This window comes from Nerophis ophidion, linkage group LG27, assembly GCF_033978795.1.
Source record: "Nerophis ophidion isolate RoL-2023_Sa linkage group LG27, RoL_Noph_v1.0, whole genome shotgun sequence".
Lineage (NCBI taxonomy): Eukaryota > Metazoa > Chordata > Actinopteri > Syngnathiformes > Syngnathidae > Nerophis > Nerophis ophidion.
The window spans coordinates 27,733,303-27,749,193 of NC_084637.1; the positions used below are offsets into that span (position 1 = coordinate 27,733,303).

Here is a 15,891-nt window from a genome sequence, read left to right on the forward strand (position 1 = left end):
TGGGGACATCTCTACGCGGCTGATCCGCCTCCGCTTGAGATGGTTTCCTGTGGGCGGGACTCTCGCTGCTGTCTTGGATCCGCTTTGAACTGAACTCTTGCGGCTGTGTTGGAGCCACTATGGATTGAACTTTCACAGTATCATGTTAGACCCGCTCGACATCCATTGCTTTCGGTCCCCTAGAGGGGGGGGGGTTGCCCACTTCTGAGGTCCTCTCCAAGGTTTCTCATAGTCAGCATTGTCACTGGCGTCCCACTGGGTGTGAGTTTTCCTTGCCCTTTTGTGGGTTCTTCCGAGCATGTCGTAGTCGTAATGGTTTGTAAAGTCCTTTGAGACATTTGTGATTTAGGGCTATATAAATAAACATTGATTGATTGAGATGAAAAATAAAACATTAGAAAAAAATAAAAAATTTAAAAAATTTTTGCCAATGATGTGCATATTGTCTCCTCTTCCTCCTGTTAGAAATCAATAGGCTCAGATGGAATAAGTCAACAGGATGTGAAGGAAAAAACAAAACAAAAACACAATTCGACTTTTTGTGTGGTTGTCTCTTGGAACAAAGCAGACAATCAATCACTTTGAAGCTACCCAAACTCAAGTCACATCAAATAAAAAGGTACGTGGTTTGAACTCTACAATCCATCACATGGACTCTTCTTACTCTCCTTATCAGAGTCTAACGTCAATGCAGTTTTTTTTTTTTTTCGGGATGATCGAGAACAGATTATTTGTATTTCCACGACGGGAAAAAGTCAAGGCAGCTCAATGCATCTTTGCAGATATCGCACACGTGGATGCAGCGGCGGCGTCTTTCGCTCATAGCACACAGATTTTTCAAACTTAGATGCTGTCGACAAGGAAAATATTTTGCCGATATCTCATCTACCTTCTCTTCCGGTCGCTTCTCTTCATCTCCTATCTTGCTGAGCAGTACAAAAGCCCAGACTGCATCCTGCTGTCTGCACCCTTTTGGAATGAACTCCAAGTCCCCAGGTTGGCATGGGGGTACATACTGTACTGCAGGGGTCACCAACGTGATGCCCGTAAGGACCAGATGAGTCGCCCGCTGGCCTGTTCTAAAAATAGCTCAAATAGCAGCACTTACCAGTGAGCTGCCTCTATTTTTTACATTTTATTTATTTACTAGCAAGCTGGTATTGCTTTGCTCGACATTTTTAATTCTAAGAGAGACAAAACTCAAATAGAATTTGAAAATCCAAGCAAATATTTTAAAGACTTGGTGTTCACTTGTTTAAATAAATTCCTTAATTTTTTTACTTTGCTTCTTATAACTTTCAGAAAGACAATTTTAGAGAAAAAATACAACCATAAAAATGATTTTAGGATTTTTAAACACATATACATTTTAAATTCCTTCCTCTTCTTTCCTGACAATTTAAATCAATGTTCATAAATACATTTTAATTTAATTCTTCAGTTTAGCTTCTGTTTTTTTGACGAAGAATATTTGTGAAATATTTCTTCAAACTTATTATGAATAAAATAAAATAAAAATTATTCTGGCAAATCTTGAAAATCTGTAGAATCAAATTTAAATCTTATTTCAAAGTCTTTTGAATTTCTTTTAAAATTTTTGTTCTGGAAAATCTATAGGATATAATGATTTGTCTTTGTTAGAAATATGGCTTGGTCCAATTTGTTATATATTCTAACAAAGTGCAGATTGGATTTTAACCTATTTAAAACACGTCATCAAAAATATATATTTAAAATTAATCTTAATCAGTAAAAATTACTAATGATGTTCCGTAAATTATTTTTGTAATTTTTTCAAAAAGATTCGAATTAGCTATTTTTTTTTCTTCTTTTTTTCGTTTGAATTTTGAATTTCAAAGAGTCGAAATCTAAGATAAACTATGTTTCAAAATTAAATTTTCCTTATTTTCGTGTTTTCTCCTCTTTAAAACCGTTCAATTAGGTGTTTTTTCATTTATTCTCTACAAAAAACCTTCCGTAGAAGGAAAAAAAATGTCTGACGGAATGACGGAAAGAAATACCCATTTTTTGAACTTCAGTGAATTCTAGCTATAAATATACTCCCCAGCCACCTGCCCCCCCCCCCCCCCCTCCCACACCAAAGCTCCTGAATTCGGAGGTCGCAAGGTTGGCACGTCTGGCATATATAACATACTGTACAAATATCTTGTAAATTTTATGTATATATGTTATATTTTATATCGCTATATTTAGTCTATTTGTACCTGCATTGTCCTTTCCATCCTCCAGTATAGTGTAGCGTCCCCGGAACAACGGATTCTGGGTATTTGTTCTTTTGTGTCTATGTTGTGTTACGGTGCGAATGTTCTCCCGAAATGTGTTTGTCGTTCTTTTTTGGTGTGGGTTCACAGTGTGGCGCATATTTTAAACAGTGATGAAGTTGTTTAACCAACCACCCTCAGTGTGACCTGCATGGCTAATGAACAAATATGCCTTGATTAACAACCAATCCACTATCTCGCTCTCTCAACCCTCCCTCACTAATTCTGCTGTTTGCGCACACCTTCACAATTTGTTTTGCTTTCTTCAACCCCTTTTTAACCCTGTACTTATGCTGAAAACATACTCAACCCTGACTCAAAATGCTGGGCATTTGAGGCATGTAAGAAACCCCGCCCGGAGAGGCCTGAAAAAGAGGACATGTCCGGGGAAACGAAATAAGGCCCTCAGCACATTCCGTCACGTATCCATCCATTTTTCTACCGCTTATTCCCTTTGGGGTCGCTGGTGCCTATCAGCTACAATCGGGCGGAAGGCGGTGTACACCCTGGACAAGTCGCCACCTCATCGCAGGGCCAAAACAGATAGACAGACAACATTCACACTCACATAGAAAATGGATGGATGGAAGGTCCGGTACGCACAATACGTGACGGAATGTGCTGAGGGCCTTGTGATTTCCTTGTTCCTGCTTCGTCTGTGGGCTGTCATCTTATCTTCGTTGAGGTCCTTGAAGTCCTTGGCTGTAAGCGGGCTAAAACGAAGATAACATCTGTGGCTGAGGCCACGTCTCAGACAAGAACCTTTGTCCTTAAACAGATAGAAAAAAATTCAGCTTGGGACCAGCTTTGCATAATATGTGTGACCACTCCTTTTAGAGGCGGCCTCACTGATGTTGACTGTGGAACTCCTGAATAAATAGAGGAACGCAGGAGCTGTACCTTAGAGCAGTGGTCCCCAACCTTTTTGTAGCTGCGGACCGGTCAACGCTTGATAATTTGTCCCGCGGCCCAGAGGGAATTTTTCTTTTTTTCATGTAAAAGGGAGTTTTTTTGCGTTGGTGAACTAACTGTAAGTGTATCTTGTGTTTTTTATGTTGATTTAATAAACAAAACAGAAAAAAACGGTGATTGGGACCACTGCCTTAGAGCGTAAGGCGAGACTGTGACTAAGTCTGCAGCGCCATGCGTTTTCCTCATGAGCTAAATTGAACTTTGTCCCTGCATGGTTCCTTGCTTCTTGTCTGATTAATAGATAGCCATCAGTGTTTGAACCTGACAGAATTGATACTGAATCAAACTAAATCGTGCGTCGCAAAGATTCACAGCCCTTATGTCATCTTCATGTTTTTTTGAACAAATTCCTTGCAAATATTCCACGAACCAGTCAGAGCTGTTTTTAATGCCGCTAAATGCAAGTGGAGTGCTCGCGTAATCGTCCTTCCAATAATGAAGTGTTAGGTTCTCACACAGAAACTTCACAGTGCACTTGACCAAAATGATTTATTCATACAAGCATTGTAACACACACTAGAAAACATACCTATTATCCCGTTAAGACAAAATACTTCCTCCGCCAAGCACTTTATGAGCTCGGCTTTTTCTTTCTTTTCGGAACCGAGTGACGCTGGACTAGGGAGGAATACTAGGATCCTCCAGCTCTTTACCAGCGGCGATGTGGTCGTCGTCGCTGACCACGGGTCAGTCCCCAGAATTTCAAAGTGGCATTTTGTAAACACTGATCGGGTTTAAAACTCACGTAGAAAATAGTGATTGTTTTTAGTGGAGTATCTGGATGGACTGAGACACTTATAAAGTGTAGAAATATCAAAAGGTGAGGGAGAGTTTGTGGGCCAAAAGACAAACATCAGCATTTAAAAGTCTTACAGACTAAATACCTCTGGACATAAACCTGTGCTGAAGCCTTAAGCAGTTTTTTTTAGGTGTATTCTCCAATCCATCCTGTGGACACGCCCACCAAGCATACTGTAGGCCCAAGTGTTTGAGTCTGGAATGACTTACTAACATTGAATGTTATTGAAATCCATAGAAAATATAACACTTTATATATATATAAAAAAGGCTGTGTTAAGCAGGTACAATGGTGCAAAAAAGTATTTAGTCAGCCAGCGATTGTGCAAGTTCTCCCACTTAAAATGATGACAGAGGTCTGTAATTTTCATCATATGTACACTTCAACTGTGAGAGACAGAATGTGAAAAAAAATCCAGGAATTCACATTGTAGGAATTTTATTTCATTTGTAAATTATGGTGGAAAATAAGTATTTGGTCAAACATTCAAAGCTCTCACTGATGGAAGGAGGTTTTGGCTCAAAATCTCACGATACATGGCCCCATTCATTCTTTCCTTAACACGGATCAATCGTCCTGTCCCCTTAGCAGAAAAACAGCCCCAAAGCATGATGTTTCCACCCCCATGCTTCACAGTAGGTATGGTGTTCTTGGGATGCGACTCAGTATTCTTCTTCCTCCAAACACCACGAGTTGAGTTTATATCAAAATGGATACATGGATGATACAGCAGAGGATTGGGAGAATGTCATGTGGTCAGATGAAACCAAAAAATAACTTTTTTGGTATAAACTCAACTCGTCGTGTTTCAAGGAAGAAGAATACTGAGTTGCATCCCAAGAACACCAAACCTACTGTGAAGCATGGGGGTGGAAACATCATGATTTGGGGCTGTTTTTCTGCTAAGGGGACAGGACGATTGATCCGTGTTAAGGAAAGAATGAATGGGGCCATGTATCGTGAGATTTTGAGCCAAAACCTCCTTCCATCAGTGAGAGCTTTGAATGGTTGACCAAATAATTATTTTCCACCATCATTTACAAATAAATTCTTTAAAATTCCTACAATGTGAATTCCTGGATTTTTTTTTCACATTCTATCTCTCACAGTTGAAGTGTACCTATGATGAAAATTACAGACCTCTGTCATCATTTTAAGTGGGAGAACTTGCACAATCGGTGGCTGACTAAATACTTTTTAGCCCCACTGTAGATGAGGTGTCGCCATGGTGGTGTTTGCACTCTACAACAGCGTCTTCTTCCTAGCTGGAGCCACCCTGATTTAATGTTTGTGAAGCAATCTGAGCGTTTGTGTTTTGACGTGCGTGTGGTTACTAGAGGAGTCAACAATAGATAAACTGATAAATCAATCAAATCCTTCGATATACAGTAAATTCCGGACTATCAGCCTTTGCTTTTGCTCCACGCCTTAAAGGTCTACTGAAATGAGATTTTCTCATTTAAACGGGGATAGCAGGTCCATTCTATGTGTCATACTTGATCATTTCGCGATATTGCCATATTTTTTGCTGCAAGGATTTAGTAGAGAACATCGACGATAAAGTCCGCAACTTTTGGTCGCTAATAAAAAAGCCTTGCCTGTACCGGAAGTAGCAGACGATGTGCGGGTGACGTCACGGGTTGTGGAGCTCCTCACATCTGAACATTGTTTACAATGTGAGCCTCCAGCAGCAAGAGCTATTCGGACCGAGAAAGCGATAATTTCCCCATTAATTTGAGCGAGGATGAAAGATTTGTGGATGAGGAAATTTAGAGTGCTGGCTTCACGGTGGCAGAGGGGTTAGTGCGTCTGCCTCTTGGGTTCAAATCCAGGCTCGGGATCTTTCTGTGTGGAGTTTGCATGTTCTCCCCGTGAATGCGTGGGTTCCCTCCGGGTACTCCGGCTTCCTCCCACCTCCAAAGACATGCACCTGGGGATAGGTTGATTGGCAACACTAAAAAATGGTCTCTAGTGTGTGAATGTGAGTGTGAATGTTGTCTGTCTATCTGTGTTGGCCCTGCAATGAGGTGGCGACTTGTCCAGGGTGTACTCCGCCTTCCGCCCGATTGTAGCTGAGATAGGCGCCAGCGCCCCCCGCGACCCCAAAAGGGAATAAGCGGTAAAAATGGATGGATGGAAATTTAGAGTGACAGACTAGAAAAAAAAAGGGCGATTGCATTGGGAGCGATTCAGATGTTTTTAGTCACATTTACTAGGATAATTCTGGGAAATCCCTTATCTTTCTAGTGTGTTGCTAGAGTTTTACTGAGATAAATAGTACCTAATAGTCGGAGGGGTGTGTCCACGGGTGTTTTGACGCCAGTCTCTGAGGGAGGTCACGAATCTTTGGTAAGAGGCGACTTATTTCCACAATTTTCTCACCGAAAACTGCCGGTCGACATGTAGCGGGATCCATGTTCGCTTGACCGCTCTGATCCATAGTAAAGCTTCACCTCCGGGAATTTTAAACAAGGAAACACTGTGTGTTTGTGTGGCTAAAGGCTAAGCTTCCCACCTCCATCTTTCTACTTTGACTTCTCCATTATTAATTGAACAAATTGCAAAAGATTCAACAACACAGATGTCCAAAATATTGTATAATTATGCAATGAAAAGAGACAACTTTTAGCCGTAAGTGGTGCTGAGCTAATATGTCCTCTCCAACCAATGACGTCACAAACACGCGTCATCATTCCGGGATGTTTCCAACCGGAAACTCCGCGGGAAATTAAAATTGTAATTTAGTAAACTAAAAAGGCCGTATTGGCATGTGTTGCAATGTTAATATTTCATCATTGATATATAAACTATCAGAATGGGTGGTGGGTAGTAGTGGTTTTCAGTAGGCCTTTAAACCTAGCCGCTTATTTATGGATATTTTCTTTGCAGGCGGCCATAAAGTGAATTGTTTTCATTAAACACATGCAAAAACACCTAGTGGCTCACTGCAGGTGCTGCTGAGAGAATGTCTATGGTGTTTCTTGCTGTTTAAAGCTTTGAACCGGAAGTAGAAGTTCCAATCTGTCTTTTAATCGTCCAGAACGTTTCTATTCTTCACTATCGGTTATACAGTATAACTGTAAATGAGTGATGTCTGTAGTAGTGTTTTCATGCATATTTGGCATTATTTTTGTACTGTTTCAGTTTCACCAATTCTTAAGTAAACTCACCAAAACGTTACTGTGGAGTTGAGTGTGTTTAGCTGATTGGAGAGCTAGCTTCTGCAGCTGGTGGGTCCATGACGATGACCTCTGTTTTGTTTGATCAGCCGTTTTACTGCCATGTCGAAGGCACTCTTTGGAAACAATTAAGGAAATAAACATTTACAAAATATTTCTGTGTAAATAACTCATTTCGCAAACGTAATATATCTGCGGTATATAGTCCCGTGCAGCTAATATATAGAGAAATATTTTTTTCTTCTACAAATTTTGTGGGTTTGGCTTATATACTGGTGTGCTCTATAGTCAGGAAAATACAATGGCTGTGTTTTTCTTTATATATATATATATATATATATATATAATACAAAATACTGCGATGAGGTGGCGACTTGTCCAGGGTGTACGCCGCCTTCCGCCCGAATGCAGCTGAGATAGGCTCCAACACCCCTCGCGACCCCAAAAGGGACAACCGGTAGAAAATGGATGGATAGATGTATACATATATATATATATATACATTAATATATAATATATATTAAAAAAAAAAAATATATATATATATATATATATGTATACGTCTTAATTGGATTATCCAGAGAATAGTGCTCGATACCATGGTAGAGCGCAATATGTATCATGAGGGGTTCCCTCAATCGTCAGGAGATGGGCGGGGTTGGGGGCGCGGGGGTGTAAAATATATTTAGGATTTGTCACGGATACAAAGGATTTTGGGTATTTGTTGTGTTGTGTTACTGTGAGGATGTTCTCCCGAAATGTGTTTGTCAATCTTGTATTGTGTGGCTTCACAGCGTGGCGCATATTAGTAAGTGTTAAAGTTGTTTATATCACAACCATCAGTGTACTCTGTATCACCCAGTATGCCTTTCAATCTTGTACATGTAATTGCAGAAGCTGCACACATGTTGCCGGACCAACAATTGGTTCGTACATGTTGTTGAAGGTGTCTAAGGCAATGGCTTCAGGATGAACGCTATTGGATAGTCGCGAGAACGTTAGCGGCCCCAATTGTCTTCATTATTCTGTGAAACAGGTTTAAATAGCTCTGTGAGTGGTAAAGGCGGCCGACCTCTGATGTATTTCAGCTGGCGGTTGGCGGGCGGGTACGGTCCTGATAAAATGTTGGTTCGGGTGGACGGCGGGTGGATGACGACTTTGGTGATGCTGTTGCGGATGATATATTTGCCTATTCGCGCATCTCTAATATGTATATATTACATATATTATATATGTCTATATAATATATATATTATGTATAATAAATGGGTTATAAATGATAAATGGGTTGTACTTGTATAGCGCTTTTCTACCTTCAAGGTACTCAAAGCGCTTTGACACTACTTCCACATTTACCCATTCACACACACATTCACACACTGATGGAGGGAGCTGCCATGCAAGGCGCTAACCAGCACCCATCAGAAGCAAGGGTGAAGTGTCTTGCTCAGGACACAACGGACGTGACGAGGTTGGTACTAGGTGGGGATTGAACCCGGGTGCCTCGGGTTGCGCACGGCCACTCTTCCACTGCGCTACATGTATATGACATATTTATATGTATATTATATATATGACATATACACACACACACACATATATATGTATATATGTATATATATATATATATAAATAATTTATATATAAATAAATATAAAATACGTGTAACAGTATTGACTATCAAGATGTTGCGCCGTTGTCCCACGGTTGATTCTCTGCATGGAGAAGAGAAGGTATAAATTAAGATATTGTGGATAAAATGCGAAAAGACACCTCAACAGTGTGCCAGTTTTTTAAAAACAGACCGTAGTCAGACCAATGTGGTCTGTAAATGACGCTCCACACCATCAGGTTAAGTGCTCAGTGGGATTTTTAGAATTTGGTTTACATTGTTTTCGTGCAATTGTTGACGTTTCCTTCATTTCCTGCCTTGATAGCTGAGGGGATTATAATCAGAGGAAGTTTATATTTGAAATAAAAATGTTAACATTTCATATTTGTTTTCTCCTGTGCCCCGTTTTTTAATAGGTCCTAAAAAATAATATCAATAATTATTGATATCGTTTGATATAAAACACCTATAGCGTGATAGATTTTTTTGACCATATCGCCTAGCCCTAGCTGGACTATTTGCAGCCTTAGAAACGTGTAGGAACAAAAATACTTGATTCGATGGGAGAATACGCGGAAGGACAGATTTGGACCGGAAACGCCCACATTTAAAGGTTGCTCCACCTTAGGAACCAAGGTGCGCACTAAAGAAGGACCACGTCTCATGGGAGGAGGGCCCAATGGGAGTCTAGTGTGTGTTCTACAATGCCAAATAACTGCAAAAACACAACAGAACGGTAAAGTTAAGCTTCACATGTCTCCATACGGGGCGTCGATTTTTACATGGCAGAGGCCGAGTGAGGGCCAAAACCAAATCCACAGTCATTCATTTTTCCAACGCCGTTGACGGGCCTACTTGGGACCCGTAGAGACTGTGTTACAGACGAGAGAGGGCAGCTGAGGGTCCCACAAATGGCAGTTCTTTAGAAATCCCCATACTTGCCAACCTTGAGACCTCCGAATTCGGGAGATTGGAGAAGTCTGATCTACAAAATTTGCAGGCATGATACCTCTTCCCCTTCCAGCTGTCCCAATCATTTTGGAACTTGCAAGCGTACTTCTTCTCCGTACTCGTCGTCGCCATGTCTTCGTTCTTCTGTTTAGTCTCTGTTATGTTTTTTGGACATTACTACTTGCCGTAGTTTTGAAGCAATGCATGATGGGAATCCGGATGTTGTGTGTTAGTGTATTAACGTGCCGGGTGGAATAAACACACGCTGAGAAATAGCTCCATGCCTGCCTACTTTATGGGTTCTAGATAAACCTATGGATAACGGAGACATACAGTCGTGCTCATAAGTTTACATACCCTGGGAGAATTTATGATTTCTTGGCCATTCTTCAGAGAATATGAATGATAACACAAAATCCTTTCTTCCACTCATGCTTGAAGGGGAACATTATTGCAATTTTTGAAGGGTTAAAACCAATAAAAATCAGTTCCCAGTGGCTTATTTTATTTTTCGAAGTTTTTCTCAAAATTTTACTTATCATGCAATATCCCGAAAAACGGCTTCAGAGTATTTGATTTACACCATGGCTATATCCACCCGTGACGTCACTGCGTGAAGCCACTAAAATCAAACATGGCAGATAGCACAAAAAGGTATAGCATAGTAGCTCGGATTCAGACTCGGATTTCAGCGCCGTAAGCGATTCAACAGATTACCCACGTATTGAAACGGATGTTTGGAGTATGGAGGAAGGTACCGAAAACGAAATTAAAGATGAACCAGAAGCTTTTGAGCCATATCACGACAGGGAGGAAGTGCGGACGAATTCGGCGATCGCCTTCTAACCAACGATTGGTATGTGTTTGTTTGGCATTAAATGTGGGTGGAGGGAAAGGCATAATGATGCAATATGTACATACAGCTAGCCTAAATAGCATGTTAGCATCGATTAGCTTGCAGTCATGCCGTGACCAAATATGTCCACATAAGTCAATAACATCAACAAAACTCACCTTTGTGATTTCGTTGACTTTATCGTTGGAAATGCATCTGCTTTTAGTGTCGCAGGATATCCACACATTCTTGCCATCTCTATCGTAGCATAGCTGTCGTCGGTAAAGTGTGCAGAACAAACGAGGGACTTTCGCATCTTTTGGCCACTTGTGCAACTTTAATCCGTCCCTGATCGTGTTGTTACAACCTCCGACAACACACATAATGTCTCCAAGGTACGGAAAACAGTCGTAAAAACGGAAAATAACTGAGCTGATTTGAATTGGTGTGTGTAATGTGTTTGAGAAAATGGCGGATTGCTTCATGTTGTGACGTCACGGGTGAAAGGTCATTGCTCCGACAGCGAACTATTGAAAGGCATTTAAATCGCCAAATTCACCCTTTTAGAGTTCGGAAATCGGTTAAAAAAATACATGGTCTTTTTTCTGCAACATCAAGGTATATATTGACGCTTACATAGGTCTGGTGATAATGTTCCCCTTTAAAGGTTGTGTGAAGCTATTTATTGGCAAACAACTGTGTTTACTCTTTTTGAATCAAAATGACAAAAGAAAGTACCCAAATGACCCTGATCAAAAATTTACATACCCCAGTAACTTTGATCCGATAACATGCAGAAAAGTTGACACAAACAGCTTTGAATGGCTAAACAAGGTTCCAATCCTCACCTGTGACATGTTTGTTTGTAACTAATGTGTGTGTATAAAAGGTCAGTGAGTTTTTAGGTTTCTAACAGACTTTTGCATCTTTTATCCAGTTTTCATCCAGCTGCACAGATGTTTCTGGATTCTGAGTCATGGGGAAGGCAAAGAAATTGTCAAAGGATCTGCGAGAAAAGGTAACTGAACTGCATAAAACAGGAAAAGGTATAAAAAGCTATCCAAGGAATTTAGAATGCCAATCAGCAGTGTTCAAACGCTGATTAAGAAGTGGGAAATGAGGGGTTCAGGTAGACCAGCAACTGCCAGGAAAATTTTTGAGATGCAAAGGAAAATCCACAAATAACTTCAGCTGAAGTACAGGACGCTGAGAAATTGTGGTGTGGCTGTTTGAAGATGCATAGTAAGGAGGCACTTGAAGAAAATAAATGGGCTGCATGGTCGAGTCGCCAGAAGGAAGCCATTTCTTGCGCAAATGTCACAAAATATCCCGCTTACATTACGCCAAACCGCACAAAGCCTCAAAACTTCTGGAACAAAGTAATTTGGAGTGATGAGACCAAAATTTAACTTTTTAGCCACTTGACCATGCAGCCTATTTTTCTTCAAGTGCCTGCTTAAATTCTGCCAGGGCATGTAAACTTATGAGCACAACTGTATATAATAGTCTCCTTTTCGGGTTGTAGAGGATGCTAAAGGCAGTGCTTTTCTGGCACGCCCCCAATATTTTAGTCCGGGGAAATGGTCTCCCCGGGAGATTTTCGGGAGGGGCACTAAAATTCGGGAAAATCGGGAGGGTTGGCAAGTATGGAAATCCCTTACATATTTCACTAGGGGACCAGAGAACACATCTTTTTTTTTAATGAACTGCATGGAAACTCTTACAACTACCAATAATAAAAATAGCAAGTTTGGCAGAAGATCTATTCTGCAGTATTCATTGCCTCCTCGTAGCAAAACTAATACTTCTGCTCGTATTGGATTATCATTGGCACTATTTCTAAAGTGCTACGGGGATGAATGGTGAACTTTTTAAATATCTCCCAGCCTGGTGATAAAACAGCCCGGCATGCGGCGAGTGATGGATGCGCTAATAAAAATAATGACGCTACGCTGGCCTTTTGCACCCTTTCTAAAGAAGGCACTATGGGTGCTCTGCGGACTGAAATACCGCAGTGCCACTCAGGTGTCTGTGGGGCGGCTCCAACCACCACCAACAGGGCCGCTCCGTTCCCGTTCAAGTCCCTCTCGTCTTCCACGCCGCAGGCAGGGTGACCAGTCCGAAGGCTCCAGTTCTCCTCCTCCGAGTCCGTCTAGAGGTAGAGGTAGCTGACCCAGTAGACAATGTTGAAGAGCAAGAAAGACGTCGGGAAGAAAACCCGCGAGTAGGAGTCCAGTTCGCCGATGTTGACGTGGACGCGGCCTTTCTTCCAGCCGCCTTCTTTACATTCCTCGTAGCAGCAGAAGAAGCTCTTGCAATCCTTGCCGTCCAGGCACTGGTCCAGGCAGTCGTCGTCGTAGTCCTGCCAGAAAAGAGCGTTGCCTCTGGGCATCATCGGCCGATGTGGCGGGCGTCTCGTACTGAAGGAGGAATATGCCTGAAAGTGGGAGACACGGACAAGTTAACCGAGTTAAGCACTATGATAATGATACCGACTACGATATCGGTCATTCATAATCACGGATAGTGGACTTACTGCCTGTACGAACCCCGTTTCCATATAAGTTTGGAAATTGTGTTAGATGTAAATATAAACAGAATACAATGATTTGCAAATCCTTGTCAACCCATATTCAGTTGAATGCACTACAAAGACAAGATATTTGATGTGCAAATTCATAAACTTTATTTATTTTTTGCAAATGATAATTAACTTAAAATTTCATGGCTGCAACACGTGCCAAAGTAGTTGGGAAAGGGCATGTTCACCACTGTGTTACATCATATTTTCCTTTAACAACACTCAATAAACATTTGGGAACTGAGGAAACTAATTGTTGAAGCTTTGAAAGTGGAATTCTTTACCATTCTTGTTTTATGTACAGCTTAAGTTGTTCAACAGTCCGGGGTCTTGTCGTATTTTACGCTTCATAATGCGCCACACATTTTCGATGGGAGACATGTCTGGACTGCAGGCGGGCCAGGAAAGTACCCGCACTCTTTTACTACGAAGCCACGCTGTTGTAACACAAGCCTTGGCATTGTTTTGCTGAAATAAGCAGGGGCGTCCATGATAACGTTGCTTGGATGACAATATATGTTGCTCCAAAACCTGTATGGACCATTGAGCATTAATGGTGCCTTCACAGATGTTTAAGTGACCCATGCCTTGGGCACTAATACACCCCCATACCATCACAGATGCTGGCTTTTGAAAATTTGCGGCAATAAAATCTGGATGGTAATTTTTCTCTTTGTTCCGGAGGACACCACGTCCACAGTTTCCAAATGTAATTTGAAATGTGGACTCGTCAGACCACAGAACACTTTTCCACTTTGCATCAGTCCATCTTTGATGAGCTCGGGCCCAGCGAAGCCGGCTGCATTCCTGGGTGTTGTTGATAAATGGCTTTCGCTTTGCATAGTAGTTTTAACTTGCACTTACAGATGTAGTGACCAACTGTGGTTACTGACACTGGTTTTATGAAGTGTTCCTGAGCCCATGTGGTGATATCCTTTACACACTGATGTTGGTTTTTGATGCAGTACCGCCTGAGGGATCAAACTTCAGTAATATCATCGCTTACATGCAGTGATTTCTCCAGATTCTCTGAACCTTTTGATGATTTTACGGACAGTAGATGGTAAAAATCCCTAAATTGCTTGCAATAGCTCGTTGAGAAATGTTGTTCTAAAACTGTTCGACAATTTTCTTACAAAATGGTGACCCTCGCCCCATCTTTGTTTGTGAATTACTTAGCGTTTCATGGAAGCTGTTCTTATACCCAATCATGGCACCCACCTGTTCCCAATTAGCCTGCACACCTGTGGAATGTTCCAAATAAGTGTTTGATGAGCATTCCACAACTTTATCAGTATTTATTGCCACCTTTCCCAACTACTTTGTCACGTGTTGCTGGCATCAAATTCTAAAGTTAATGATTATTTGTGAAAAAAAAAAGTTTATCAGTTTGAACATCAAATATGTTGTCTTTGTAGCATATTCAACTGAATATGGGTTGAAAATGATTTGCAAATCATTGTATTCCTTTTATATTTACATCTAACACAATTTCCCAACTCATATGGAAACGGGGGTTGTAAGTAAAATCTGCTACACAATCAGTCCTGTTTACTTGGGCAAAGTCAGACAGCCAATAAGCACACATATCCTTCTATTTTACTCAATCAATCAATCAATGTTTATTTATATAGCCCTACATCACAAGTGTCTCAAAGGGCTGCACAAGCCACAACGACATCCGCGGATCAGCGGCCACATAAGGGCAAGGAAAAACTCACAACCCAGTGGGACGTCGATGAGAATGACTATGAGAAACCTTGGCGAGGACTCGCAAACTCATTCACGAATGGTAAACACGGTAGAACGAGCAGCTACACAACAGCTAAGCACACAATCTAGACATATACTGTATTTTTCAGACTTTTAGTCACAGTTTTTTTCATAACTTGCGACATATACTCCGGAGCCACTTATGTGTGAAATTATGAACACATTACCGTAAAATATCAAATAATATTATTTATCTCATTTGCGGAAGAGACGAAGAAAATGTCAGCAATCCTCACATACACGTCAACCAATAATAAGAATTCAGCAGGGGAGGGTCGTGGCAAAAGTACATTGTGGGTCATGGAATGCTAACTGCTATATGCTACTGCCGTAGCTATTAAAATAGATCATTTAATCGTTGGCGGTAACTTATAAAAACTGAGAAGGGCTGAACAAAAATGGCACCGAAAAGGAAATCATGTACTGCAGATTACAAGATGGATGTAGTGTAATACGCAGCATAAATGTAGGTGTGTATATATATATATATATACACATACATACATACATACATATATATATATATACATACATATATATATATATATGTATATATATGTGTATATATACATATTTACTTACATATATATATATATGTATTTGTATATATATATATATGTGTATATATACATATTTACTTACATACATATATATATATATACATACATACATACATACATATATATATATACACATACATACATACATATATATATATATATATATATATACACACACACACATTTACAGCCTGGTCCACGGCCAACTTTATTTTTATTGTAATTTTGAAGAATTCATCTCAATGTTCATGAACTATTTCTGTTCAAAATAGTTAGAAATGTCACATTTAAATGTTTAAATATTAACTGTCAATTTACTGTACTGTGCCAACTGTACGTGTTTTCTA

At 40.5% G+C, this 15,891-nt stretch overlaps 1 protein-coding gene and 1 long non-coding RNA gene across 3 annotated transcripts in view; one reads left to right on the plus strand and one right to left on the minus strand.

The window, feature by feature from the left end:
- Positions 1-3,186: 3,186 nt before the first annotated feature.
- The window catches only part of LOC133544180 (uncharacterized), a 24,506-nt gene continuing 11,801 nt past the window's right edge, over positions 3,187-15,891 (plus strand). For both annotated transcript variants that reach the window (XR_009804597.1, XR_009804595.1), the window contains exons 1-2: positions 3,187-3,312; positions 11,568-11,648. This is a non-coding gene — a long non-coding RNA (uncharacterized LOC133544180). The remainder of the gene's footprint in view (positions 3,313-11,567; positions 11,649-15,891) is intronic.
- Positions 8,901-15,891, minus strand: part of LOC133544179 (gamma-aminobutyric acid receptor subunit gamma-3-like) — a 295,191-nt gene continuing 288,200 nt past the window's right edge. The window contains exon 10 of the mRNA XM_061889289.1: positions 8,901-13,067. Within this exon, the coding sequence (XP_061745273.1) occupies positions 12,783-13,067 (285 nt within the window). The 3' untranslated portion in view covers positions 8,901-12,782. The remainder of the gene's footprint in view (positions 13,068-15,891) is intronic.